The sequence below is a fragment of the Anas acuta genome, chromosome 3, assembly GCF_963932015.1.
Source record: "Anas acuta chromosome 3, bAnaAcu1.1, whole genome shotgun sequence".
NCBI lineage: Eukaryota > Metazoa > Chordata > Aves > Anseriformes > Anatidae > Anas > Anas acuta.
Genome location: NC_088981.1, coordinates 6,990,038 through 7,016,990, shown reverse-complemented (window position 1 = coordinate 7,016,990; position 26,953 = coordinate 6,990,038). Strand labels below are relative to the sequence as shown.

At 62.1% G+C, this 26,953-nt stretch overlaps 2 protein-coding genes across 3 annotated transcripts; both read right to left on the bottom strand.

Moving 5' to 3' along the window:
- Positions 1–2,125: 2,125 nt before the first annotated feature.
- On the bottom strand, positions 2,126–21,953 carry PTK7 (protein tyrosine kinase 7 (inactive)). Of its 2 annotated transcripts, none has more exons than XM_068675468.1 (20): positions 21,810–21,953; positions 12,679–12,972; positions 11,960–12,062; positions 11,283–11,473; positions 11,000–11,147; positions 10,248–10,378; positions 9,851–10,117; positions 9,631–9,764; positions 9,184–9,319; positions 8,940–9,059; positions 8,617–8,766; positions 8,236–8,386; positions 7,893–8,020; positions 7,558–7,761; positions 4,410–4,565; positions 4,052–4,284; positions 3,596–3,676; positions 3,356–3,507; positions 3,086–3,264; positions 2,126–2,949 (listed from the first exon to the last, which is right to left on the bottom strand). In XM_068675468.1, the coding sequence occupies exons 1-20, from the start codon at positions 21,841–21,843 to the stop codon at positions 2,789–2,791; spliced, it is 3,153 nt and encodes a 1,050-aa protein (XP_068531569.1). In that variant the 5' UTR covers positions 21,844–21,953; the 3' UTR covers positions 2,126–2,788. The 2 variants fall into 2 exon arrangements, with proteins under 2 accessions (XP_068531569.1, XP_068531570.1); XM_068675469.1 differs by lacking the exon at positions 21,810–21,953 and adding an exon at positions 21,510–21,546.
- Positions 21,954–23,773: 1,820 nt separating this feature from the next.
- On the bottom strand, positions 23,774–26,867 carry LOC137853274 (heme-binding protein 1-like). The gene is made up of 5 exons (XM_068675466.1): positions 26,673–26,867; positions 26,478–26,563; positions 24,751–24,892; positions 24,469–24,652; positions 23,774–24,335 (listed from the first exon to the last, which is right to left on the bottom strand). The coding sequence occupies exons 1-5, from the start codon at positions 26,842–26,844 to the stop codon at positions 24,161–24,163; spliced, it is 759 nt and encodes a 252-aa protein (XP_068531567.1). The 5' UTR covers positions 26,845–26,867; the 3' UTR covers positions 23,774–24,160.
- Between the last annotated feature and the right edge of the window lie 86 nt (positions 26,868–26,953).

Here is a 26,953-nt window from a genome sequence, read left to right as displayed (position 1 = left end):
AAACCCCCCAAATCCCCCCCTAAACCTCCCAAATCCCCCCCAAAGCACCCCCAAACCTCCCCCCAGACCCCCCAAAGCACCCCCTAAACCCCCCAAATCCCCCCCAAACTTCCCCCTAAATCCTCCAAATCCCCCCCCAAACCCCCCAAATCCCCCCCCAAACCCCCCCCAAACCTCCCCCCAGACCCCCCAAACCTCCCCCCAGACCCCCCCCTAAATCCCCCAAACCACCCCCCCCAGCCTCCACCCCACCCGAGCACAGCCTCCACGCCCTCCTGGCCTCCCTCCTGGTCTCCCCAGCAGCTGTAGAGGCCGGGCACCCCTGCCCCAGCCTCCCCTCCCCCGCTGTAGGGGCTGGGGTCGAGCCTCGGCAGCCTCCCGGCCTCAAATCGGGGCCAGGAGGAGCGGTGGGGGCTCAGGGAGGCCAAATGAGCAGGACACGCGGTGCCCCCGCCATACGCTCCCTCGGTGTCCCCACGAGGGCAGAGCGGAGGCCCGGCAGCCTCCAGGCAGGACGGGCTCTGTGGGTGCTCAGGGAGAGGGATGGGGCCGGCCTCGGGGCTGTAGGGTCCCCCCAGGAGGCAAAACCCCCATAGGAAGGACGAGCCACAGCTGCGAGGAGCCCTCTTCCCCCCACACACCCCATCCCCATCCACCGCCAGCCCCGTTCCTGCCTCCCACGCACCCCGCAGCCCCCATCCCTGGGGGGCCAGGCGCTGGCCACCAGCCCTCGTGGCCTCCTGGAGCAGAAACAAACCCCTCCCCGGTGTCCCCCCCCCGGCTCCATGCTCCTGCAGTGAGCACACAAGCCATTTATAGCTGCCGGCGGGGCGCTGCCACTCACATGCCTCCCATCACATGCCCTGGCCACCCTTCCCCGGGGGGCCGAGCACCCGGCCACACCTGGCGCAGGTGACCCCAAAATGAGCCAGGGCCAGAATCCATCAAGAACCCGCTCACCGGCTGAGAAACAGGAGCAAAGAGCAGGACTGGGTGATAACAAAGCTGCAGCACGCACCTAGGAGATGGGAGCACCTTTGAGGCAGCCTAAAAAATCCCATAAAGCCCTGGCTTGAGCTTAAATGCAGCTCCGGGGCCAGCTCCCTGGGCGGGGGCACCCAGGTGAGGCTGCTTACAATAATTTTGCTCCCACGACTTCCCCCAGGGCAGGAGATAAAAGCAGGGCGAGGGAGGAGAGCTCCTGCCCTGCATCCCTCTGGTGTCCTGTGGCCCTCCAAGGGGCTGGGAAACTGCGTGGCCAAAGCGACCAGCAGGAGACACCTGGCTTGGAGAGCCTTGATTTTTTATATATTTATAAATATATCTCCTGTCCTGGGTCGTCAGCAGCAGGGACAACTCCTACCTGCTTGCTGTCACCTCGTACTGTTCCCTAAGTACCCATTTTTTGGTCCCCTGGTTGGCCCTTGTGCTGGTGAAACCCTGTTGCTCTCCAGCCCTGGGTATCACAGGTTGCTCCCCTTCCCGTGGCTTTTCTTTGAGCTTTTCCTTCAATTTGGGCTGAGACAAGTGGATCCCAAGGCCTCTTCTCCTCCCGCGGGGGCCCGAGCGGGATGCTGACACCCCGCTCCCCCTGCGCTGTGTTCAGCCAGGGCCGCGCACGTTCAGCCCGCTGTTTCCAATTAGCTTGGCCAACATCTGTCCTGTCCCCGAGGAGGCTGAGCTTTTTCATGACATCACTCCCAAAAATACCCAACCCCAACCCCCAGGCTTTCTGCACCCTCGGGGTCTGGAGTTTCTCCTAACCCTGGTGCCTTCCCCAGACCCTGCGGCACCTCCACGGCCTGGCTGGGTAGCAGAAGGACAGGGATGCTGGATGTTTCTTCTCCATCCCCGATTAAAGCCAAGCCAGCTAGATAAGAGGTTACGGGGTCCTGCGTTGAGTATCGGGGGTGCTGGAGAGCTCGCAGCTCCTCTGGCGCCGACCCAAACCACCACCAGCACGCAGGGGGGATGCCCCAGCAAGGAGCTGCTCCTTTCCAGGCGATGCACGAGGCGCGATGGCACCAGCCCCCCATCACCATCCCCGTCCCCCAGGAAGGAGAAGAGTCCAGCAGGCACGGAGGGCAGCGTCTTACCAAAAAAAAAAATTAAATTAAAAACGAAAAAAAAAAAAAAAAAAGCCTTCTTTATTGAGAGCAGCACATAAAAACCCAACAAAACCCAACCCTTCTTGGCTGCGGTACCCTCCGCTCAAGCAAACAAACTAACCCAACTCTAGGCTGCGTTCCAGTAACAGAAATACTATGGTGGGGAGGAGGCAGCGCAATGGGGGGGGGGGGAGGAGGAGGAGGAAGGGGGGCGCTGCCCCCAGGATTTGTACAAAAAACAAAAAAAAAACACAAAAACACACACACAAAAAAAAAAAAAGGCACGGGGTCGTAGGGAAAAGGTGTGGTGGAGCGTCTCCTTCATATGCCAGGCACTTCGTGTTCCTGATGGCGGGCCCGTGCCCGCAGGCAATGCCTAGCACAGACGGACGGACGGACGGATGGACAGACGGACAGCTATGCACGTGGCGAGCGGGGAGGGGGAGAGCCCCGGTGCTGTGGGCCGTGCACCATCCACGCCGGCAGCCCGCGGGGCTTTTCGGAGCCGCGGAGAGGAGAGGGGCAGGGGGGGAGGACACTGGCTTGTGCTTCGAGTCCAGCAGCCGCTGGTGCCGCGCAGCGGGGTCGGGCTCGGCGAGGGGCTGGGGGGGCTCCCCGGGCACCCGTGGGACCCCCGCTGCCCGCCCCGCCGCCTCCTTCCCCAGCCAGGGGCAGGGTGCTCAGGCTTTGCTGTCGGCCGGGCTGTCCCCGAGGGCGGTGGCGAGCTCGCTGAAGGAGGGTCGGTCCTTGGGGCTGGGCGCCCAGCAGCGCTGCATCAGCTTGGCGAGCCGCGCCGGGCAGCCCTCGGGCGGGGGGAGCTTCGTCTTTCCCGACTGCAGCCCTGGGGTGGGAGCAGGGGATGGAGAGGTGTTAGGGAGAGGCGCGATCCCCTCCGTGCTGCCAGCGGGGACGCCGTGCTGTCCCCGAGGAGAGGAAAGGGGGGGTGACACGGAGAGGGGGGTGACAGCGCCGGGTACCTGCTAAGACCTCATCGTCCGCCTGCGGGCTGTAGGGCATCTCGCCGTGCGTGAAGACCTCCCACATGAGCACGCCGAAGGACCAGACGTCCGATTTGGTGGAGAACTCGTCCTCCAGCACGGCTTCGGGGGGCATCCAGCGCAGGGGGATCCAGGCCTGGCGGAAGTGGTAGTACTCGCTGCGGGCAGCGCGGGCAGGCGGTGAGCGAGGTGGGCACCATCCCACCCCGCTGCCACCCCCCCCCGGTGCCAGCCCCCTGCCCGACCGACCTGTTGTACACGTCCTTGCTGAGGCTCAGCGCCGAGACCTTGACCTGCCGCTGGGCGCTCACCAGGCAGTTCCTGGCCGCCAGGTCCCGGTGCACGAACCTGCCGTTGGAGAGGTGCTCCATGCCCAGCGCCACCTGCGTGCACAGCGACACCTGGCCCAGAGGGATGCTGGCACCCCGCTGCCCTCCCCCAAAGCCCCCCCCCCCGGCCCCCGCCGTGCTGCCGAGGCCGCGCTCCCACCTTGTGCTTGGTGCTGAGGGGCTGGGGCTTCAGGGCCTCGTCCTTGCTCTTGGAGATCCTCAGGAACTGCTTCAGGTCCCCCTAGGAGACAGACGGCAGCTCAGAGGTGGCACCTTCCCGGGCCACAATCCTTCTGCTCCTCGCCCTGTAGGGCAAGCTTTTACCTCCCTAAGGGCTACGATCAGGGCAAGCAGCCCTGATGCTTCCAGGAGACCATTCATGCCTCCAAAATACCTCCTCTCACCCCATGCCCATGCTCCCCATAAGAGCAGTCCCCATTTGCAGCCCTTCTGCAGCGGGGATCCCACAGCTTCAGGAGGATGATGAGGAGGAGGGAATGGACAAAGCCCCCCCAGGTCTTGCAGGATAACCCCACTCCTCCGAATTTTAGGGCCACCAAGAAGCTCAGCCTGGCCTCAGCCTGCCCCGGTCTCTCTTGCTTGGTCTCTCCCTTACCAAATCCACGTACTCCAGGACCATGTAGTGGGGCTCGGCCTCGCGGCACAGCCCCAGCAGCCGCACCACGTTGGCGTGGTTCAGCTTGCCGAACATCTCCGCCTCGCGCCTGAAGTCCAGCTGCAGCTGCTCGTCCCGCGTCTGCAGGCTCTTCACCAGCACCAGCGCCTCGCCCTCGCCGTCCTCCGCTCCCTTCGCCTTGGCCAGGAAAACTTCGCCGAACTCCCCCCTGCCTGCAGGGGCACAGGGGAAGAAGACAGCAAATTAGGAGAGCCCTCCGAGCCCCCAGCCCGTCGAGATTTCTGGCTGGGAGGTTTGCAGCCAGGAGTTTCTGGCCGAGAATCGTGGCCCAGCGTACCCAGGGTAGTGATTGTCTGCAGGTTGGCACGGGGGAAGTGCATCTTGTCAGCGGCGCTGTGCCGCTTGCTGGCCCCGGAGCTGCTGCCCAGGTTGGTCAAAGCCACCTCCTCCTGGATCTCCGCCGTCGTCTGCCCGTTCTGCAGCAAAGCTCCACCTGCGGGGGGGACACGTGGGGCATCAGCATCCTGCCCGGCTGTGCTGGGAATGCTGGGGATCAGCCCCCTCCAGGGACATCCCGAGAACCCCATCCAACCTCAGCTTGCTCTCCCCGCGGGCTCGCTGCCAGCCCTGCAGCCACCCCTGAAATCAGAGGCGTTGGTCCCTTTTAGTGCCCCAGACACCCCCCCAGGTCCCTCCAGCACTGGAAGCTGCAGCCTGACCCCCCGTTTCCATGATGCTCACCTTGGCAATCACCAGATCAGCCCGGAGTTTCTTTTACCACCTGGATCAAAGCACCTTACAATCAACCCCAGCCGACTTTCTGATTAGGAAGCCCCTCACAGATTCCCACGGCACAAACAGAAGCCAGCGAGCAGGAGAAAACATTGCCTTGGGAAAGCAGCCAGCCCCACATTTCCCCTACAAGCTGCCTGTACGGGCAGCAAACGTGGACTTTCGGTGCGTGTACGGCTCGGATCGGACCTCGCCAGGCAGCGAGCCCTTCCACGGGCTGATGGCGAGCGCAGGGCACAGCACCCAGCAAAGGGGATGTGTGTGCAGCATCACCCTGCACCACTGCGCACACCCCTTTCCAGCTAGCCAGGACACACCTGGCTGTGCAGAAGAATTTAATCAGAGCAGGATTTCAAAGAATTTAACCTGATTCAACTGGAGGGATCCTGATGGGAACCATGCTGCCCCATCCGAGGGTGTTGTAGGGCAGCAGGGGCACACGCCCGCCCGCATCGCGTGCGCCCAGGAGAGGTCCCAGCCCTCCTGCACGGTGGCACGGCTTTGCCACAGGTGATTTTGGAGCTGAGACGCTGTAACTTAAAAGCCACGGCTACCGCCAGTTGTCCTCTGCCACGGGCTGGAGTGGTGTTTACAGAAGAGCAGAGCGAAAAGCACCATCTGCCCCATAAATCACAGCCGGGCGCTACTTGCGCTCGCCCTGGTTTCATGCTAATTGTCAGCAGCCCGGCGCTTAGAAGCTGTTTGACCCTCGGCTGTCTGCAGTGCTGACTGATGGTGTCTCAAGGCTAGGAGCCCGAAGCCAAGAGGATAATACGAGGCCCGCTGCGGCCGTGCCAAGAAAACACCCAAGGCTGCGGAGCGAGAGCCGTGCTGCTGAGGGACAGCGCCAGCAGGCGGCCCCGGCAGGCGCTCCCGAGCGCAGACGTCGCCGGTTTTTCACGGGGTTTTGCTCAGATGGATGGTAACAAAGGGACCGGGGAGATGAGGTTTCATCTGCCCACCTGCCCGCACCACGTGGGCATCTCCTGGAGAAATCAGCGCAGGCTGACATGAATTCAAACACTCCCCTCGGTCCTCGCAGCTGCCGACCTCCCCAGATTCCCTCTGCGTTCACCCAGCGCAGCAGCACGGTCAGACAGAGGGACACGGAGCAAGCACTGACGTTGCGGGGGACGTGGCACAGCAAGGACATGACCTTAGAGGGCGACTGACTTGTTAGGGGCGCTTCGATCCGTAGGAAATCCATGGGGAGGTCAAATCCAGCCGGGTCCTGGGGGCACTGGGAAAGTCAGCCAGGGGGTACTCATCCTCGGGTAGGTGCTGAGACACCGCAGGTCGCCCAGCTAAAGAGGGACTGCGTCAGAAATGACAGTGGGGTGCCACTCTGCTGGAGCTGAGGGCAAAGACAGAGCGCTTTTCCAAAAGATGGAAGGGCCAAAAAGGAGCAGAGGGATCTGGGCAGCCGGGTGAGGGCTACCAGCAAGCCAGGACGCACCTCTCCGACAGCTAAACTGCTTCCAGGTGGGGTGAAGAAGAAGGGGTGAAGTCTGGCAGGATAAATAGAATGCAATAAACAGGCCAAAATAAAATAAAAAGCTGAGGTAACCTGAAAGAGGATTCAAACAAATCCTTTCCGAGGAAGAGGATGTTGGCCAGAGGCTGCTGGCAAGAGCGGGCTGCCTGCAGGTTGGAGGAGCTCACGGAGGTGACACCAGCAGGAGATGTTCCTGCGTCCCTGCTCCCAGGACATCCCCCGGCCAGGCTCATCTTCAAAAAATATCGATACGAGAGGGAAACCAGCAGCCAAACCCCGTGGGGATGCCCTGCTCTGAGCCCATCGCTCAGAAGACCTCACTGGGATCAATGCTGCTAGGAGAAACGGGACATCAGAGGAGCTGCAACAGCTTCTGGAAATGAAAACGATGCTGCGGAGAGCTCGGGGCTTCACTGCAGGACTCACGAGCTTGTGCGCAGTGGGGCCCAGCAGGGGTTTTGCTCAGGGGCTCACGGAACAGCTGTCGTAAAGCAGCTGTCACGGGATGGGAGAAAATCCCCTCTGACGGACACGGGGTGGTAGGAACAGCCCCGTAAATCCCACAGCCAGTACGGAAGGGGTGCTGCTGCTGGCAGCTGCTTGCCAAAGCCCCCAGCCTCGCCGGCAGCCAAGGCAGAGGCCGGAGCTATAAAACGGTGCCTGGGGAAAGCAGCCCCCAGGTCCCGACCTGCACGGGGAGAGGTGCCGGGTGGCAAGGAGGCAGTGCTTCAGGGAACTCGTGCCGTGCTGGGGGATGCTGGAGGTGCTTGGAGCTGATACGGGGTTTTGGAGATAACGGGGAGAGCGCCCAGCAGAGTTGGGCTCAGCACAAAGTCTCCCCTGCGGCACCAGGAGCTGCTGCACCGGGGTCTGGAGAGGCTGGCAGAGCGCGACAGCTTCCCAGGGAGACTGCCCTTCCTTTGGGAAAGGGTCTGCGACCCCACACGGGGGTGCTGGAAGCAGGAGCACGGCTCCTGCTGCAGCAGGCAGGATGCGGAGCGGGGCCACCGGCTTCGCACCACCTCGCCGGGCTCCCTTCCCCGGCCCATTTCTCACCCAGCAGCAGCTTTCTGCCCCCACCCGCAGCCAAATCCGAGAGCAAGAGACCTCGGGGAGCTCCCCGCTCATCCTAATCCCCCCAGCCCAGGGTTTATGGGGCCGGCAGGGAAGCCCCCACCCCCTGGGGTACCGGCCTCACCGTTCAGGCACTCCATCTCGGGCTCCTCGCCCTCCGGGTGCTTCTTCAGCCTCTTGGCTTTCCTCCGCTTCTTGCAGTAGAACATCAGCCCCAGCACGATGATAATGTAGGCGACGGCGGCCCCCACCGACAGCCCGATGGTCTGGATCATCTTGTAGGGCGTGTGGTTGCTGGGGCCCTCGTCCTCCTCCGCCGCCGGCTTGTCTGCGGGGCGGAGAGCGGCGGACCCGTGAAGGGGGATTTCCCAAAGCCTTTTTTTAGGAAGGTGGCAGGGAAAAAGCCCCAGCAGCAGGGCCCAGAGCCCTGTGGGGTGGCAGGAGGCCACGTTCCCTCACCTACGACGTAGAGGAAGGCCTCGCGGTGCTTGATGTTGCAGCTGTTGCCAGCGATGCAGGTGTACTTTCCCGAGTCCTCGGTGGTGACGTCGTAAATGACCAGGGAGCCGTTGGGCATGATCTGGATCCTGCCAACCACACAGAGCCCTTTGCAAACACGGAGAGGGCAGAGGCAGGCATGGGGCACCCACAGCCTCGCCTCTCCAGGACAAGGAACAGCCCAGAGCCCTTGGACGTGGGGACAACTGGCCACCTACCCCCCAAATTGGGGACCTGAGGCCACGCTGTGGGGACCAGGTGCGCACAACGCACCCTGTTCCCGTTGGGAACGGGGGCCGCGTACCTGGGCAGCAGCTTGCTGGGATCCAAAATCTTGTCCTTCCCTTTCCACTGGATGTGCGGCACGGGGTCCCCCTCTGCCTGGCACTGGAACATGGCCGTGTGCCCCTGGTACACCGTCGTGGGCTCCGGCTCCAGCTTGAAGGTGACAAAAACTGGAGGCGGAGAGGGTGACACGAGGGCTGTCAGCCCCTGGCAGGACGCTGAGCCCACGTGGCACAGCGGGGCCAGCACCACGGCACGTCCCCTGGGGCTGTACCCACGGGGCTGGCAAAGCTCAAGCACCACGGGGAAGAGCTCGGGGACAGCCCAGACGTCTGTCCCTGCAGGGACGTGCCCCCCAGGTGACACGAGGGAGCGGGGAAGGTGGCTGGAGAGCCCTCACCTGCCACCACGAGCTGCACGGTGGCGCGGATCTCGCCCTGCGGGCTGTTGGAGGCGATGCAGGTGTAGTTCCCCGAGTCGCTCCTGCTCACCTTGTGGAAGGACAAGACGCCGGCGTTGTGGCTGACGTGGGAGGGCAGGCTGCTCCCGTCTGCGGGACGGCAAGGACAGGGATGTGGCGGCCACGCCGCGCCGCTTCCCTGCTCCAGGTGGCCCTGCTGGCTCCAGCAGGGGGCTCGGACCGGGCGGTCCCAACACAGCCGACGGCTGCCATTCGGTGGGAGCTCCCGGGGGTCATCGGGGACCACCAAAGCCCCCCCTCACCTGTTTTAGTCCACTGGATGGTGGGTTTCTCCCGGCCGGTGGCCGAGCAGGACACCGTCACCTCCTTGTTGAACTCCATGCACTGCAGCGGCTGGGGCGGGGGGGTGAACTTCAGCTTCTCTGCAAGAGAAACAGGAGCCCCGCTGGGTCACCGCGGGGTGCGGGGGGGACACCGGAGCCCCTCCCGAATGGGGAAAGAGCTCCCTGCTAGGGGAGGGAGCGGGGGGTTTGGCCGCACACCCACCTAGCACGTGCACCCGCGCGTAGCCCTCGATGCTGCCCGCCGGCGTGCTGCTCACGCACTTGTAGGTGGTCCCGTCGTACACCTCCACGTTGTTGATGCGCAGCGTCCCGTTCTCCGAGATCTCAAAACGCGAGTCCTGACCGAGGGGATTGGGGTGTCAACACCGCTGTCACCAGCCCTGGGCTCGGACACCACCCGTGGCACTCCTGCAGCTCCAGGGCTTGGCCACCCCACCTCCCAGATAGGGGTAGAGGGATGAGAAACCCCTCAAAAAACCACCCCAAAAACACAAGGCTGTGCTCCCGCACCCCCAGCGGGGTGGAGATGGTGCCTGGGCAGCACCAGGGACGCCAGGGCTGGGAGCGAGGTGACACGGAGCAGCAGGAGGAGAGGACGGAGCCCAGCGGGAGCGCCCGGGAGCAGCGGGGACCTGCCCTGCCGCCTCACCTCGGAGATGGAGACGCCGTTGCGGTACCAGGTGACGGTGGGTTTCAGCGAGGCCTTGCTGAGGCAGTGCAGGTAGCCTGGCTTGCTCTCCTCCAGCTGGCTGTCCTTGGGCATCTCCACCCACTTGGGTACCGCTGGGCACGGAAGAGAGGCCGCTCAGCACCCCGCAACCAGCCCGGAGACGTGGCCACCCCAAACGCCCTCCCAGCCCCTTCCCTACTAGCCACGGTGATGCTCAGCTCCTGTTTCTTCTCCCCGGCCTTGTTGGCGGCGTGGCACGTGTAGGTCCCGGCGTCCGCCTCGGTGATGCTGGTGAAAACCAGCTGCTCTGCCTCCTGGTGCACCCTGCCGGCGGCGGGGACGCGCTCCTGGTTCCTCTCCCACCAGACCTGGGGCTCGGGCACGCCCCGCGGAGGGGCGCAGGACACGCGGTGCCCCTGGTTCGCCGTCAACACCTTCGGGGAGAAGGGGGCCATTTCTTCGATCTCTGGGAGGAGCGACAGACAGCAGGGCTCAAACAGGGCAGCGTGGCCGTCCCCCACCCGCACCCACGCGGTCCCAAATCTCCAGGGGGGACAGGGCAGCTCTGGGACTCGCTGCCAACCCCAGGACCTCACCTGCCAGGCGCAGAGTGGCCTTGAGCACCAGAGCTTTCCCCCTCTGCCCACGGCCAACACACTTGTAGACGCCGGTGCTGCGAGCCTTCACCTGGGTGATCAGCAGGGAGCCGTTGGCGAACACGGTGGTCCTGGGCACGCGGGGAGAGGCAGACCTCAGCGGGGGTCCCTGTAGGATGTGGGGCACAGCCGCGGCCCCGAGCCATCCTACAGGAGCCCGTGGAACAAACGGGGGGACCTCGGTGCCCAGCCAAGGCCTCCCAGCGTGGGGGAAGCAGGGTGGAGGAAGAAGAAGGTGGGACACGTGCTTCGTCGAGGAGATGTGCTAAGAAAAGGCTCTTTTTTGGAGCAGAGCTGGCTTTTGTGGGAAGAGGCATCCCAGAAAAAGGGAAAAAGGGGCACAAGGTGGCGCCTGGGAGCTGCCGGGCTACGGGGCATCTGGCACCCAGGTGGCACCGTCCTGCTGCCAGATCCCTGGCCCCAAAACCACCACTGTGGTGGTTTATGGGAGAAGCCCCAGGCTCTGCAGATCACCATGCACAGGTGTTTAGGGTTCCCAGCCCCACAGACTCCTTTGGGGACAAACCACTTCCCAAATCCTACGCAAGGGAAGGCCGCACAAAAGCACCAGGGCTCTGCTGGACCCAGCCGAGCCGAGCAAGCACCGCGGTGGCTGATCCTGAACGCCTGGCCAGGGCTCGGCCCCTCCGCGTGCCCCCCTGCCCTGCCCATGTCCCCGGGGACCCCGTTACTTGGATCTGTTGGTGACGGGGTTGTCCTCAAAGAGCCACTCCTGCGTGGGAGGGGGCACGGCGGCGAACTGGCAGTCGAACATCGCCTCCTCGTTCTTGGTGACGATGAGGTCCTGCGGGACCACCACCGCCTGGGGAAAGCTCTCGTCTGCAACAGCAGAGACCGCAGGAGGGTGAGGGATACCCCGGGTGGCAAGTGTACCCTGGGATGGTCTTTACGCTGGAGGAAACCCCAAAAAGAGCCGGGAGCAGAGGGGGGAAAGGAGCCGAGCCCGCCGCTCACCGACGATGTTGAGCGTGAAGTTGTCCTGGCTGCAGACGGAGCCGACGGCGCTGCGGGCGCAGCAGGAGTAGACGCCGTTGTCGTCGGGGCTGGCGCTCCGCAGGGTGAGGCTGCGCTCCTTGCTGCTGACGGCGTAGGTGCCGCGGCCGTCGGGGAGCGGGGCTCCATCCCGAAACCACTGCCACGTGGGGCTGCGAGACAGGGGCGAGAGGGTGAGCGGGGCGCACGGGGTTCGGCGGCGGCGGGGCTCCCTGGCGAGCAGGTGCGCGGGGCGAGGGGGGGCGCAGCCCGGAGATGGCCCCCTGTCCCCGGCTCGGTGCTCCCACCGCTGGCCACGACACACACACGAAGCTATGAGGCATGCAGCCGAGTGGACGGGACATGATCGGGAAGCGACGGAGAAGTGACCGCAGCACACCAAGCAGCGCAGCGACCGGGCTTGCCGCAGCCCGTCCTTACTGTGCTCCTCGCGCTACGCGGCTCCGAGGAAGCCGTTTGCCTTCTCCCCCGCTGCTCGGCCGCAGGCTCAATCCTGCCTTTCGCCTTCCCTAGGCTCTACTTGCGTCCTCGCGGGAGAGAGGAGGAGAGAGAGACGGAGAGAGAGAGGGGGAAGAGCGCGCGGCGGAGGCGCGGGGGGGACCGCCGGCCGGGTCCCCTCCTCGGGGGGCAACCCTTACCGCGGGTGGCCGTCGACGTGACACCGCAGCACCACGGTGGAGGAAGGCTGGATCTCAGCTGCGCTGGCCGGCTGCTTCAGCACCACGCTGCCCGTCTCGATCCCTGCGGGATGGAGGGGAACGTCAGCGTGGCTGGGCCCGGTATTAAATAACCGGGCACCGGCTCAGAGACGTGGAAACCCCCGGGGACAGCGCGGAGCAGAGGGAGGCCGCCCCGCAAATGTCCCGCTTCGCCCCGGGTGGCTGTTCCCAGAGGGATGAGGTGGGCTCTGAAAATCATCATACAAATCATACAAATCATACAAATCATACAAATCATACAAATGGGGGTGGCAGCATCTCCGACAGCCCCGGGAGCACCAGAAGATGCACGGGTTTGAAGGATGTGGTAGCCGGAGAGGAACTGTGGAATCGGTTAGGTTGGGAAAGAGCTTTAAGATCACCGAGTCCAACCACCAGCCTGACACCAGTAAACCACGTCCCGAAATGCCACATCCACACATCTTAAACACCTCCAGGGTGGGGACTCCACCACCCATTTGTTTTCCCTGATTAAATCCTTCTGATATCCAACCCACACCTCCTCCGGCACCACCCAAGGCCATTTCCTCTCATCCTACTTGCCCAGCCTGCGCTGCCCCGGTGCCCGACCATCACCCCCAGTACACCCAAGCGTTCCCAGCCCCGTGCCACCCCCAGAGAGCCCTGCCCGCACTCACACTTGATGTTGAAGGAGGCGTTGGCAGTGCGCGCCTCCTCCCCGCTCAGCGAGTTCCTGGCCACGCACTGGAAGTCCCCGGCATCCCGGTGCCGGTCGACGGCGGCGAACTGGAGGTTGCTGCCTTCCTTGAAGCGCTGCTCCGTGTCCTGGACGGGCAGCCCGTTGTGCAGCCACTCGAACTCCACGTGGGCCGGGTCCTCCACCTCGCAGCGGAGGATGGCGCTGCGGCCGTGCAGGGCGTCCTGCGAGTACGGCTCCTTGGTGAAATGGATGGCGGCCCGAGCCCCCGCCGCTGCGGGGCAGAAAAAGGAGGGCACGTTTAGGGCAGAGAGGGGTTGGGAAGCTCGTGCTGCTCGCAGCAGCCTCCAGGGAGCTGAAACTGGGGCGTTTTCATGTGGAACCCCGCCGGGGACGGGGTGGTCACGAGCCAAGCAGAGCCCCCTGCTCCCAAACGCCGGAGCGCAGCGAGGAGAAACCGAACCAAGAAATCCCAGGGGCTGACCCCAGGGTCTGAGAGCGGCCGTGGGGTGGCTCCAGAGGGCTGGAAGCATCTCTGCCAAGAGGAAGAGAGCCGCTCGCCCCCAGCTGCAGCCAGCTGTGCAGCCGGAGCTCATGGAGCAAAGATCCAGGCGAGCTGCCCCGTGCCGCGTTTGCTGGGCGGCGCTGGAAGAGCCCGAGCATCCTCCCTCCTTACAACAAGCCCTGAGTGCGAGCTGGGTGCCTGGGGGACCTGGGGACAGGGCAGCCCTGCTCCTTCCTCAGCCCTGCTTGACGTGGCTGCCCTCCATCACACTCCTAAATCCGGCAGCCGCCTGGCCGCAGGCAGCCGTGCAGGCGCTCTGCTCCGGTTACCAGCTGGCCGCGGCGAGGCGAGCAGACAAAGGGCAATTCAGAGCACGCCGGTCGCTGCGGGCTCCTGCTCCCAGCACCAGGCTCTGCGGGGCAAGAGGCTGAAGCAGGCAGACGCTGAGCATCTCGGAAGCACTCTGCTCAAAGGGATGGAGAGAAAGTGGTCAAAGTGGTGCGCTCCCGGCGCTGGAAGGGGGCAGAAAGAGGGGGTTCGGAAAGGATGGTGTCCTGCTGCCTCAGCATCCCCCGTGTCCTGCAGGAGGGGATCCACGCAGGAAAAGAAACCCTCAACGCGTGTTTCTGGCCCAAAAGTGTGGCTGCAGAAAGTTTTTCAGGAAATCTTCAGCCTAGTTAGATAAACACGGCTCAAAGCTCAGCTCCCTCGGCAGCGCCCGGTGGGGTTTTACCCAGGGGAGATCTCGTGGAACCACAAAAACTTCCCGGTGAGGTGGTCAAGGAAGGTGTGCAGGGAAGCGGGGCTGGTACCTGCAGGTCCCCAGCGTGGCATTCCCACACCCCACGGAGCAAAGCATCCGCAGGGAGGGGACAGGCACCATTGGGAAGGAGGGGGCAGATGGATCAGGTCACCTCCCGGCTCTGAGAGCATCCATCTGGTAGGGATCTGGATCCGGCACCCTGCACGCACCGAGGTATCCCCGTGCTCAAAATTCATCCAAATTCATCCAAATTCTTTCAGGAGGCACCCGGCTTCACCTCTCGGGCTGCAGCCCCCTCTGAAAGCTCCCCCAAGCCCCTCTCCGCTGGAGCCGGGGCGGCCAGGGGAGCGCATGGCGGCCCCGCCTGCCGGGCCCTGCATCTTGAAGCAATCCCGAAAGATCATTGTCTCCTCGCCTCACGACATCGCTGGGGAATGCGGCCTCCACCACAAAGCCCTCAGCTGCTGCGCAGCCCCGAGCCCTGCCGTGCCTGCAGCTCACCTACAGCCGCGCTGGGGAGGCAGAGCCGGGAGCGGGCCCGTGGGACACCCGTGCGCATCCCCACCGTGGGCCACCCGTCCCCGTGCATCTCCTCGCCGAGCTGAAAGCTCCAGGGTGGTGACACGAGGGGAAAAGGAAAGGATCCGTTTTCTTTTTTTGTTTTTTTTTGTTTTTTTTTCACCCCAAAGAGCTTAGGTTAGCAACCTCTTGAGACACCGCAGCTGACGCAAGGACGTGAGTAATCCCGGAGCCGCTCGCAACCAAACAAGGAGCTGAAGGCACGGGAATGGGGATTGGGAAAGGGCTTCGAGGCTCCCTGCTTTGGGAAGCGAGCCCAACGGGGCTCCTGCAGCTCAGGACCGTGTCCCGGAGAGGCCCTGGGTGCGTGCAGGGCCCCGCACAGACCTCCCATTCACGGCCCAAGCAGGCCATGTGTTTCCTGGCACGGCTCACCACCAGCACGTTCCCAGAAACGCAGATTTTTGGCGTGCCGGGGCTGGGAACGGCACACGGGGCAGCTTTTTGTCCCCTCCTGGTTGCGAGCACAGGGCCGGCACGCTCCTTTCCAGCCGCTGAAGCTGCAGAAGCAGGCAAAAAAAATAATAATTAATGTTCAATAACTCCAGCAAGCCCCTGGCCGGGTGGGTCAGGCCCTGCAGCGGAGCGCGCCGGCCCCGCACGCAGCAGATCCCGAGGAAGCGGCAGCCGAGCCAAGCACCCCGCCAGATCTGCATCTCCCGAGGATTTGCAGCCAGCACGTTCCAGCCGAGGAAGCCTCCCGAACGGGTCGAGTTGCAAGAAAGCCCCTTCTCCCCCGCCAGGCCAGCTGGAAATGGTTTGGTGCGGGCGAGGAGCTCCGAGCACGGCAGGTCTGCTCCGAGCGAGCCCCACATCTGGAAAGCCTTTGGGCGCCCATCACGTTAGCCTCTTAAAACCCCGGCATGTCCCGCTCTGCTTAAAGGAAAAGCACCGATCTGCATTTTATTCCTGTGCATGGGAAGAAAATCATCCCTACAGAGCCGCCAGCGGGGCTGGAGAGGTGCAAATTGGGCTTTCCCGAGAGATGCCCTGCTGGAGAGGCTTCGGCTCCACAAACCTTCCAAGGGGGGGGTTAGGGCTGCAGAGGAGAAGCGCCCCGAGTTCAACGCAGGCACGGAGACAGCCCCCATCCTGCAGCAGCTGCAGACATCTGCTCATCCCACAGAGCTCGGCCGCTTGGCCCGGGGCCCGGCTGGGAAGAGCAGAGCTGCTCCGCTCCTTCCTCACCTCCACCCCCGGGGGACAACGCGCGGCCAGCATCGGGGCCACCGCGCAACCCATGGCCCTTTTTGGGAACGTTGTGGGACCTCGGCACCTCTCCCCACCCGAGAAGCCAACTGCGCACTTCAAACCCAGCTTTGGGATGATTAAAACCAAAAAAAAAAAAGAAAAAGAGGAGCCACGGCCATTTAACGCAATCCCCGTTAGCCCCCCCGGCGCTGCTCGGAGAGCTGCAGGGGGTTCTCCCCTCACCCCCCGTGGCTGGGATCCCTCCCTGCCCTGCCAGAGAACAGCGAAACCAAATTTCGGAGTGGTTCAAAAAGCAGAACAAAGCCACCGGGGGGTTGGGGGCCGTAAATCAGCCGCCCGGTGAGGCCGTGCTTGCTGCGCTGTGCCGGGGTGCGGCTGGCCACGGGGAGAGCACCCCATTAAACCCTCCACATGGCCCCGCCAGCACGCCGGCTGGGCTGAGGAGCAGGAATGTTTCGGGGGTGACTCAGCACGGGTGACGGGGCTGGCTGCTGACTCTCCCCGGGGCCCTCCAGCAGCTCCCCGCGCGTGGCTGTCCCCTCGTAGTGGCACCCGTGGGACCGTGCCGTGAGCGCTGCGCTCCGTTTTGGGCCCCTCGCTGCGTGGAGGATGTTGAGGTGCTGGAGCACGTACAGAGATCACCAAAACTGGAGAAGGGACACGTGAGGAGCAGCTGAGGGAACCGGGGTGGCTGAATCTGGAGGAGAGGAGGCTGAGGGGAGCCCCCATCCCTCCCCACAGCCACCCGAAAGGAGGGTGGCGGTCTCTTTTCTCGGGTGCCAAGTGGTAGGGCACGAGGTGACGGCCTCGGGTTGTGCCAGGGGAGGTTCAGGGTGCACACCAGTGAGAATTTCTTCAGGGAGAGGGTGGTCAAGCACGGAACGGGCTGCCCAGGGCAGTGCTGAATCCCTGGAGGCATCTAATGGATGTGGTTTATTGATGGGACCTGGTCGGTCAGGCCGACTTGGAGATCTTGAAGGATTCTTCTTGAAGGGTTCTTCCCAGCAGGATGATTCTGTGATCCCCCCATCCGATGGGTGAGGGACACAGCGAGGGGTTTTTTTTGCTTTTCTCCCACAGGAGGGAACGCAGCAGGCAGACGCCGAGGAGAGCCAGGACAAGCCCCGCGCTCCCTGCGCCGCCTCCCCAAAATTCAAGCAAAGGCATGTGAGCACCATGCTCCTTGCCAAGCAAAACCCACCTGGTGCTGGAGCACCACCACAGCGCCAAGCGGGTCCTGCCGGTGCCAGGGCCGGCTCAGGGCTGGGGGAGAGCCCCCGAGCCACCAGCTGGAGGCTCGCTCTGCTCCCAGGGGCTCCGAGCCCACTCCTCCAGCCTCCAGGAGGCCGTGGGGAAAACGGGGCCGACGAGCGAGGCCGTGGGTCCGGCTGGAGCTGAGCGAGGCTCCGGAGCATCCTGCTTCCCCGCAGGTCGGACCTGTTTGCTCCCCTCCCCTCGGAGGCGCTCCCGCCAGCTTCTCCCAGCCGCCCCAAATTGCCCCTGCGACGAGCGGAGCTGCCAAAAGGGCCATCGGGGAGGAGAGCTGAAATGGGCCCGCTCCACCGGCTGCGTCGGTGCCTCTCCCACTTATACGGGCTCAAAGCACGTTTAGGGACTGTCGGCACGGGGTGCTGGGTGTCTCACACCTCTCCATCCCTCCTCACGCTGCAAAAAGCACCCTCCGCAGCTCCCCTGCAGATTTCGCCCCACTCTTCGTCGCTGGCGAGCCCCAGCTCACGGCCCCCGGCAGCGGGGAGGGCGCAGAAAGGCACGGATCCTTGCTTATTTTCCTCAGAGCCACTTCTGAACCTATATTAAAAGCCACAAAAATAGGAGAGCGGCCAGAGCAGCTCGTATTTCCTGTGCTCATGCAATATTAATTAAAAGGTGGCTTCTCTGGGAAGCGCTGCTCGAGTCCCTCCCTGCTAAAAACGGAGACTGGAGCGGGGGGAGAAATGTGCAAGCAGGGCACTTTCGGGAGCACTTTCACAGGTCGATAGCTCGGCAGAGCACTCGCCTAATGCAAAGCCCCAGCGGGAAACGGGAGCCGAGGCCGGGTACAACTGACTCACCGGGGCCGATTCGGTGATCGAATCTCCTTGAGAAAAGAGGGCTTCTGTCCACAGCCCAGCCCCAGAGCCTATTTTGCCCCCTCAGCCGAGCTTTTTGCTCAGATCTGGGTGGGTAACATCTGCTGGGGGACGCGGGGGTCTCGTGGCACCGGGGAGGCCTCCCCGTTTTGCAGCGCAGGAAGGAGGGAGAGGACCCAAGGCAAACAAAGAGCAGCGCGCAGGAAGCTCTGTTTGCTTTGGTCCGTGATCATCTTCAGCTGCTGGAGGAGACTTTGCTCGCTGGCCCCCCTCCAGGAGGCAACGGGCTGACGTTGCTCCCCAGCTCCTCTCCGCTCCCGGGGAGGCTTCGGGCGAGCTGGATGCACACAGCCCTGTGAGGCTGCCAGGTTTTGTCACCTCCCGTCACGTCTTTGCTGGGAAAAGGACCAGAAAACCACCACCTGTCCTCCCACCGATGCGGGCACCCACCTGGTGCCTTCCACGGAGCTGAGGCCCCGGCGCAGCGGGGGGGAGCGAGGACGCAGAGCGGCGCACGCGGCGTGGAGAGCAACAAAGGCACCTGCAAGCCGCGGCTTGTCCCGCCTTTAACCATTTGGAGAGCGTGTTTTGGAATCAAAGGCTTTCTTTGTGCTCCCGAAGAGGCCAGCGAGCAACCCCTAATGAGGAAAGTTGTTTAGACGAGGGCTTGAGCAACGCGGCGCCCGTCTCGCGCCAGCAGCGCGTTTGACAGCGCGGGCAGAAAGCCCACGTCGCCGTCAGCCCTTCCCTGGGCAGCGAGGACAGAGACTGTGGGACCACGGTGACAGCCCCGGGGAACCGTGCTGCCACCGTTCGGGGCAGCCCAAGCTGCGTTTATGTCACCCAGGAGCTAAAACCCGAGTCACTTGGACCCCAGCCCTGTCCTGCGGGAGCTCCCGGTGCGCACAGCAGCCCCCGTCGCTGCTTCCCAGCCTGCGTTGTCTCATTTCCCAGAGCTGGAGGGCTCGTGCAGCTGGAAGCCGCCGTGCCACCCCGTCTTCCAGACAGCAGCCTGCCCCTACCAGTTCTCCTGCAGAGCCCCGCCACTGCCGTAACCCCCCCAGCCCCACAGAGCTCCCAGCCGCCCCGCAACCACGGCTTCGGCGGAGGCGCCCAGGACACGCTCCGGGGCCCTAGGTAAGCACAAGAGAAACACCCCAAAAAAAATCAGGAAAATCCTGCTCTGTTCTCAGCAGAAGTCACCCCAACACCTCGTGACTGCGGGGTCACGGGTTAAAGCCTCCTCTGCAGGCACACAGCTCGGGTGTCCCCGCTGTGAGAGGGGAGAGGAGCCGGCGGGTGCCCGCCGCTGCCAGCTTGGAGCCGTCTGGTTTTGGTTTCTCCTCTTGGGGCACCCCAATGCCTCAGCATCCGTCTGTTCACCAGCAGCAGGAAGGTTTTAAGCAGCGCCCCGGGCCTTGCCTGGACGCCGCCCTACTGCTTTACGGGGTTAAAAGGAGCTCTCAGGATGGGTCCTCGCAGGACGCCTTCACCGAGGGGGCGAAATGGGAGAGTGATTTTGGAGAGCTGAGCACACCAAAGAGCACCAAAAGCACCTACCCGGCTGCTGCCCCAAAGCACCCCGAGATGAGCAGGCTCAGGAGAAGCCCAGCCCCGCGTCCCAGGCCTCCAGAAGCTGCACGCTGCTCCGAGGTGCCCCTCGCCTCTCCTTTTGCTGATGGCACAGCACCCGCCGGTCCCCTCTCCACCGGCACCCCCCCCAAAAGAAAAAAAGGCAAGGCTTAAATTAAGACTAGGAGTACTGTACGGCTCAGCCTTTTAAGCTCAGGGAAAACATTTTTGTATTAAATCTTTAAAAAGAAAGGGGAAAAAAAAAAACTGCTGGCACACGGAGTGAGGAACGGAGCTGGAGCGGCAGTCAATGAAAAGCACATGCGCTGCAGACCTGGCTGCCAACACAAATTGATGCTTTGAAACAAAGACCACTTGTGTTTGGCTCGCAGATCTTCCCCGGCTACTCGGCGGGGGCTGCGTGGGTTGAGGGGAGACGCAGGTAAAGCCCAGGGGGTGGCACCGGGTGCCATCGTTTCCCCCAAACACGAAGGAACGGCCCCAAACGGAGCCCACGCTCATCCTCCTCCTGCTGCGGCGTGCCAGAGGCGGAGGGAAGGTGGCACCAACCTTTGGGTAGGGCTTTTGGGGCTAAGCCTGACCTCACTGCTGCCAAAACCTCGCGAGGAGCCACAGGAGAAGCCCCCAGACCTGCAGCATCCTCACCTGCTCCCCACGGGGTCCCTGTCCCGGAGCGAGCCCTGCGGTGCCCAGCGGTGGGGTCGCTCCTCGGGGCACGCTGGCACACGAGGCGCGCTGCGGCAGCGCTGGAACCCCACCGGTGTGAGATAACATCTGCTCTCCCCGCAGATGCGAGGCATTTACGAGCGGCAATTGGATGCCACCCCCCAAAACATCCTCCAGGCGAGGAGCGGGACGCGCAGCCAGACCACCCAAGGGGCACCCCTGCCGTGCCGGTGCCCAGGAACCACCCGGTACCGGCTGTCAAATCCCCATTTTTCCCCCCAAAACGCACTCGTTGGTTTCTTCTATCCACCTCGAGCACGAAACATTCACAAAACTCCCCCAAATTTAACATCCCCACCCCATACAACCCAACGCCTCGCCGCCCTCCCCAAACCCACCCAAGCCCACGAGGCCGCCGCTCCCGTCCCCGTCCCATCGGGGGTCCCCCCAACCTCGGGGGAATTTTTTCCTCGCACCACCGCGGCGGCGACCGCCCCGACAAAGAGCACGTTTGTGCCCCAGCCTGCTGCTAAATGCGCGGGTTGTTCCCGGCTCCCAAATATCGAGGGCTGTGGAAACACCCAGTGCTGAGGCCGAATGCTTCGCATTCCAGCCCGGAGAGCCCCGCTCGGAGCGGCTGCGGGAGGAAGGGGTGTTTATTCACCGGAGAGAGGTGTAGGGCCGGCTGTTTGCTCAAAGCCCACGTGGACTCGCCGGAGGACGGCTTTGATCTCGGCGGCCCAAGGAGGAGATGAATTGCGACGGAGGGAAGGAAAATATTAGTGGAAAGCTCGCCGAGCAAATACCCGCAGCCGGGCCTGGCGGCCTTCGGGTCTCTTTCAAGTGTCCTATTGCCCTGCCCCACTCGCTCCTCGCCTTTCCTCCCAAACCCTACACACCACGGAGGAGGTGCCAGCGGCCCTCTGGGGCCACGCTCACCGCCGGCCGAAGGAGCACCACAAAGGGAGCCCCATGGAGACGTGGCCCCACTGGTGAGGGCGCCCACGGAACCACGGCTGGAACACCCTGATCGCCCCAAAACTGAGTTATAGGAGATGGGAGGGCGGGCTGGGATCCATTAGGGGGTTGAAGGATGTCCCGAAGCCATCTGGGAGGTGATGCTTTTGGGACACCACAGAGGAACCCTGAGACCTCCCCGTGCCGGCGGAGGATTTGGGGCTCGCGGAGAAGGCGCCGAGGCGGGACGCGGATCCCGAAGGACGGAGACATTTGGGGCTTCGGGATCGCCGGAAAAGTTGACTCAGCGAATATTTCCCCAGCACGCTCCAACGGAGGAGGCTGAGGAGTCGCCGCCACCATCGAGACGGGGCTCGGCTGGGCAGCCCCATGGAGTTGGAGGAGGAGGAGGAGGAGGAGGAGGAGAAGGGGCCCGCAGTACCTACGTGGCGCGGGGGGGATGCGCATCCAGGGGGGGAGCACGGGGGGGTCGGCGGCCTCCCTGCCTCCAAGGCTGCAGCCTCGCTCCCTCCATTGCAGCCTCCTTCCCCCCAGCCTCCCTCCTTCCCCCCCAGCCTCCCCCTTTCCCCCCCCCAGCCTCCCCTTTTCCCCCCCAGCCTCCCCCTGTCCCCCCCAACCTCCCCCTTTCCCCCCCAGCCTCCCCCCCAGCCTCCTTCTCCCGCAGCCTCCCCCCTCCCCAGCCTCTCCCCGGTCCCCCCCCGGTCCCCCCCCGGCCCCGCACTCACCGAGCAGCAGCAGCAGCGCCCGCACCGCCGCCATCCTCCGCCCCCCTCCGCCCCAGCTCAGAGCGCGCCCCGGCCCCGGGCCATGCCGCCCCCACGGGAGGGGCTTCCGGGGGCGGGGGCCCGGCGGGGAAGGGGGCGGGGGGAAAGGGAAAGGGGAGGGGATAAAAGGGGGAGGGGAGGGGTTAATTAGGGGGATGGGGGGGAAAGGGGGGGAATTACAGTAAGAGGGTAAGAAACACACAACAACAACAAAAAACAAATCACAGAAATAGAGGAAAAAAGGTAAAAGTAGATAAAAGAAGATAAAAGTAGACAAAAAAAGATAAAAGTGGACAAAAGAAGACAAAAGTAGACAAAAGAAGACAAAAAGCAAAAATAGACAAAAAAAGACAAGAACAGACAAGAACAGACAAAAAAGGACAAAGACAAAAAACAAAAAATAGACAAAAAAGCAAAAGCAGACAAAAAAACGAAAAAGAAAAAAAAAACACAAAAAGAACAAAAAGCACAAAAGAACAAAAAACACAAAAATAAATAAAAAAGACAAAAGCAGACCAAAAAGAATAAAAACAGAAAAAACAAACAAAAAAGAACAAAAAAAAAAAAACAAAAGAACAAAAAAACACAAATATAGACAAAAAAGACAAAAGCAGACAAAAAAGGCAAAAGACAGAAAAAAAACAAAAAAGAACAAGAAACACAAAAAAAAAAAAACAAAAAAAAAGAACAAAAAACGCACACAAAAACAAAAAAGAACAAAAAACACCAAAAAAAGAACAAAAAAAACACAGAAAAGAACAAAAAAAAACACAGAACAAAAAAAAAAAAAAAACACAAAAAAGAACAAAAAACACACAAAAAAGAACAAAACCACAAAAGAATAAAAAAGCTGCAAAACAAAACAAAAAAAAAATACAAAGTGCAAAAGGAAAACAAGAAAAAGGTACAAAACAGAGCCCGAAAAATACAAGCTACCAAGCAAAGTTAAAAAAAAAAACTGCAGAAAAATGACTACAAAAGTAAAATTAAAAAAAAAAACGCAATGGAAAAAGGAAAATCAAAGAGCTACCAAAAGTAAAAAAAAAATAAAAAAAAATTATAAAATAAGTGCAAAAATTGAACAATAAAATATAAGGGAGCACATGCAAAAAAAAAAAAGTTACAAAAATATTAATAAATTGAAAGATTCATAAGTTATAAGCAATTGTAAATGCTTAAAAGTTTGCGGTCAATCCCAAATGTCATAACAGTACAAAAATGCCAAAATTTTAAATAATTTTTCAAAAATGAAAAAAAAAAGTAAAATTAATTTACATTTTTTTAATGACGGAATTTAAAAATACGAAAATGTACAAAAAATACAAAAAAAAAAAACACAAAAATGCACATTACAAAAATATGAAAAATGCCAAAAAGTGCAAAAAAAATCTAGGAAAAAAAAAAAAGCAAAACCCCAAAAATTTTAAATTTAAAAATCACGTAAAATTAAAAAAAATAATAAAAATAAATAAAAGTGAAAACACGTAAAATAAAAATACAAACATTAAACAAATACAGAATATAAAAAATAGATGAAAAATAAATAAATAAATAGAAAAGTACAAAAGGTAAAATAAAAAAAAAAAGACAAAAAGGGGAAGGAATTTGCACGGCCCCCTCCCGCTGTGGGCTCACTGAGGGGTCCCCCTGAGGGGCCGGGACCCCTCAGCTCCCCCCGCCAGCCCCACACCTCCCGGCTCACGGCCCCCCCGAGCCCCTCATGGGGTCCCACCGCCACCACCCTCCCCACACCGTCCCTGTGGGGCCGAGGCCGAGCTGGGTGCCCGCAGCGGAGCGGAACCGCGGCTTCCTGCGCTGCTTGCGGTCGGCACCACACAAGGCCCCGGGGGAAGCCGCGGGCGACTCCGCAGCCTCCCCAATCCCACCGCCTGCCCCACGTCCCCGCCGCCACCGAGCCGCAGGCGCAGCGCTTGAGCCGGGTTTATTTGCTGCTCGTTCGGCGCCGCCGGCCTCCCCCCGGGACAGCGCGGCGGTGTTTGGGGGCGCGGAGCTGGCTGGTGGGGCCGTGAGGCTTCGGTGGCTCCGTTCGGTGGCTTGGAGCCTCTCTTGCTCCTCACGTTTGGACACCACCAACTCATGACTTCCATGTGTGGCTCCACGGCCCCGGCTCGGGGCTAAGAGCCACCCAGGTCACGCCGGCATGGCTACGAGGGTCCCCCCCCCCCCCCAGGGGAAGCACAAAGCGGGCAGGTTTCCCCCCCTGTAGGTGCACCAAGGCAGCCCGTAGCCCCCCAGTCCGTCATTCCGCGGGCGGGCATCTCCTCCTCCGGGTCAGGACCGGCCGTGGGGGCTCACTCGGCCCGTCGGATGAACCAGATCTCGTTGCGGCGCTGCGGGACGCTGGGGTTCTGGTAGGTGGCCACGATGTAGGTTTCCCGCAGCACGGCGTCCGTGGAGCCCAGGAGCTCCCAGAAGAGCCCGATCTCCCGCAGAATCGTCTCCTCGGTGGTTATCCCGTAGAAAACCCTACAGGAAAAGGGAACAACGTCAGCCTACAGAGCCACCAGATGCTGTTCATCACCCCGGCCATGGTTTCCCACCCCTGTGCCCATTGGGGTGCCACAGCGAGCCCGGGGAACGTGGCCAACATTGGGGTCACCTGGTTATCACCCGCAGCGGCGCCCTCTCGGTGATGTGGATCTCGGGGTCCATGGGGACGGGAGGGTTTTGCTGGAACTGCCCCGGGAGGTAATAGGCGGTCAGGACCTCGCGCTCCAGCTCCGTCCCCTCCTCGTTCAGGTGGATTTCGTTGAGCACCGGCACCGTCATGCCCAGGTAGCGCCCTGCAAGGAGGCAGCAAGCGGGCAGGGTGAGAGGGCGGAGAGGAGGCAGGACCCTCCCTCCGAGCACCCTGCCAGCCCCCTGCTGCCCACACACACACCTACAGAGTTCTCCTTGCAGATGTAGCGCATCAGCTTCATGAAGCTGAGGGAGATGCTCTGCTCGTAGAGGGGCTCCCCCTTGGTGACGCACGCCCACTTGCCGGCCGGGTAGTGCCGCTCCTCGTAGGCCGCCTCCTCGCACTGCAACAACAGGGCCAGAGCACAAAGCCGGGCAGGGTTTTGTGGCGCTTTGGGGGGGCAAAAGCCAACGCCGAGAAGGCAGGCGAGAAGCGGGGAGAAGGGATCCGGCCGAAATGGGGACGCCAGCACCTGGCAGGGGGGGGTGGAGAAGGCGAGGGGGGCTGGCACGGCGAGCACACCTCAGGCAAGGACGTCAGCGAAAGGAAGAGCGGAGACGCAGGGCAGGGCGCGGGGAGGCTCGGGCGGCAGCAAGTGTTCCCTCGAACGCTGTGTGCACATGGGGTAACAAGCAAAAAACCTCCTGCACGGGAGAAAGGAAGGTCTGGCGGTAGAGCTGTGGCACCAAGAAGAGAGCTGTGAAGGTTGGACCACGCTCCGCTCGGATCCTTCTCCCGAAGCCAGAAGTGAAATTGGGAAGCAGAGACACGAGCACGGGTCGTGCAGAGGGGACAGCTTTGTGGTGTGGGGGAGAACCTCTATTTCCATCACACTCTGGAACCCTCCTCGGGCACAACGGAGGCACCGACAGCCACAGAAAATCTTCAGCTCCCACAGAGTCCCGGGGACCACTCCTGCTCGGGATGGGTGCGGGTACAGAGGGGCCCAGACTGAGCCGCCAGGGCGCAGGAGAGCAGGGGAAGGAGCGCGGGGGAGCCCTGCTGCAGGGCCGTGCGCCCGCGTGCTGGGACGTGTCCCGCAGGCAGCGGTCCCGGGAGAAACTGGTTAAGCCCTCCTCGTGCGGAGGACAACTGACAGACGGCTGGCTGGGAGCAAGCCTAACCAAGCCCGCGGAGGCACGGGAACCAGTCCGACGGGCGCTTCTTCGCAGTTATTTCCCAAAGCAGCTTTTTGTGCAAGGGATTAGGGGAGGTGTGCGGCTTCGCAGGAGCGGGAGACTTCAGGCAGCAGCCGCCAGGTTGGGATCAGCGGCTGTGACAAACACCGACACGTGCTGGGGTCTGACAGCCAGAACCACGGAGTATCCCGAGCTGGATGGGATCTGCGTGGATCGTCGAGTCCAGCTCTTTGCTTTGCATGGCACCACCCCAAAATCCGGCCCGTCTGTGTCTGAGGGTGCTGTACAGATGCTGCTTGAGCTCTGGCAGCTCGGTGCTGTGATGACTTCCCTGGGGAGCCTGTCCCAGTGCCCGAGCACCCTCTGGGTGCAGACCCTTTCCCTAACCCCCAGCCTGACCCTCCCCTGTCCCAGCTCCATGCCGTCCCCTCGGGTCCTGTCGCTGTCCCCAGAGAGCAGAGCTCAGCGCCTGCCCCTCCGCTCCCCTCGTGAGGGAGCTGCAGGCCGCCATCAGGCCTCCCCTCAGCCTGCTCTGCTCGGGGCTGAACAAACCCAGCGACTTCAGCCACCCCTCACCCATCTTCCCCCCCAAACCCTTTAAATTTCGGACACTTCTGCCAGCTGTACACCCTGTTGCGCCATGGCACCCCAAGCCGCACACAGAAGCGCCCACGCTTGCTTGGCACGGCTGGCAAGGCGTCCGAGCGCGGCGGGCAGCGGGGTGCGAGGCTGGGGGGGGGGGGGCTGCATGGAGAAGGGAGGGCAGAAGCAGGTCGGGGGTCCTCTCACCTTGCCATGTCGCGACAGGGCGACGTGGGGCACGGGCTCCCGCGCCTGGCTGTGCCGGTTCATCTGGACGATGGGGCCAGCCATGTCTGCAAGGCAAAGGGGTCAGGGGGGGTGTCCTGGGTGGGTGTCCCCCCCCTCCCCAAACCCCATATCCCGGCCGTGTCCCCCCCCCAAAACCACCTCCCCGGGGCTCACCTGGGGGCAGGCTCACCCGGTGCGTGCTGGCCACGACCTCCCAGTGCGCAAACAGCCGGCCCCGCTCCTCCTCGTCCTCCTCCTCCTCGGCCTCCCCCCCCCCGCCTTCATCCCCCTCCTCCTCCTCCTCCTCGCCCAGCCCGTCCAGGTCCTCCAGCCTGATCCGCGCCATCTTCCCCCCCCCCCCCTCCTCTCCTCCCCAAACCAACCCCTCCCCAAACCCTTTCCAACTCCACCCAGCTCCGGAAAAGCACTGCCCCTTCCTGACGTCATGATGACGT

Bases quoted from the DNA above. Each gene is read 5' to 3' on its own strand.
- PTK7 (XM_068675468.1), bottom strand. From the start codon at position 21,843: ATGGCGGCGGTGCGGGCGCTGCTGCTGCTGCTCG. The intron at 9,765-9,850 runs GTAGGGAAGGGG...TTCCGTGCCCAG, and splicing joins GCTGAGCATCACCGTGGCTA to CGGTACCCAAGTGGGTGGAG. The intron at 3,265-3,355 runs GTCGGTCGGGCA...CGCTGCCCGCAG, and splicing joins AGCAAGGACGTGTACAACAG to CGAGTACTACCACTTCCGCC.
- LOC137853274 (XM_068675466.1), bottom strand. From the start codon at position 26,844: ATGGCGCGGATCAGGCTGGAGGACCTGGACGGGCTGGGCGAGGAGGAG. The intron at 26,564-26,672 runs GTGAGCCCCGGG...TTTGCCTTGCAG, and splicing joins CCGGGTGAGCCTGCCCCCAG to ACATGGCTGGCCCCATCGTC. The intron at 24,336-24,468 runs GTGACCCCAATG...CTTTTCCTGTAG, and splicing joins CCGCTGCGGGTGATAACCAG to GGTTTTCTACGGGATAACCA.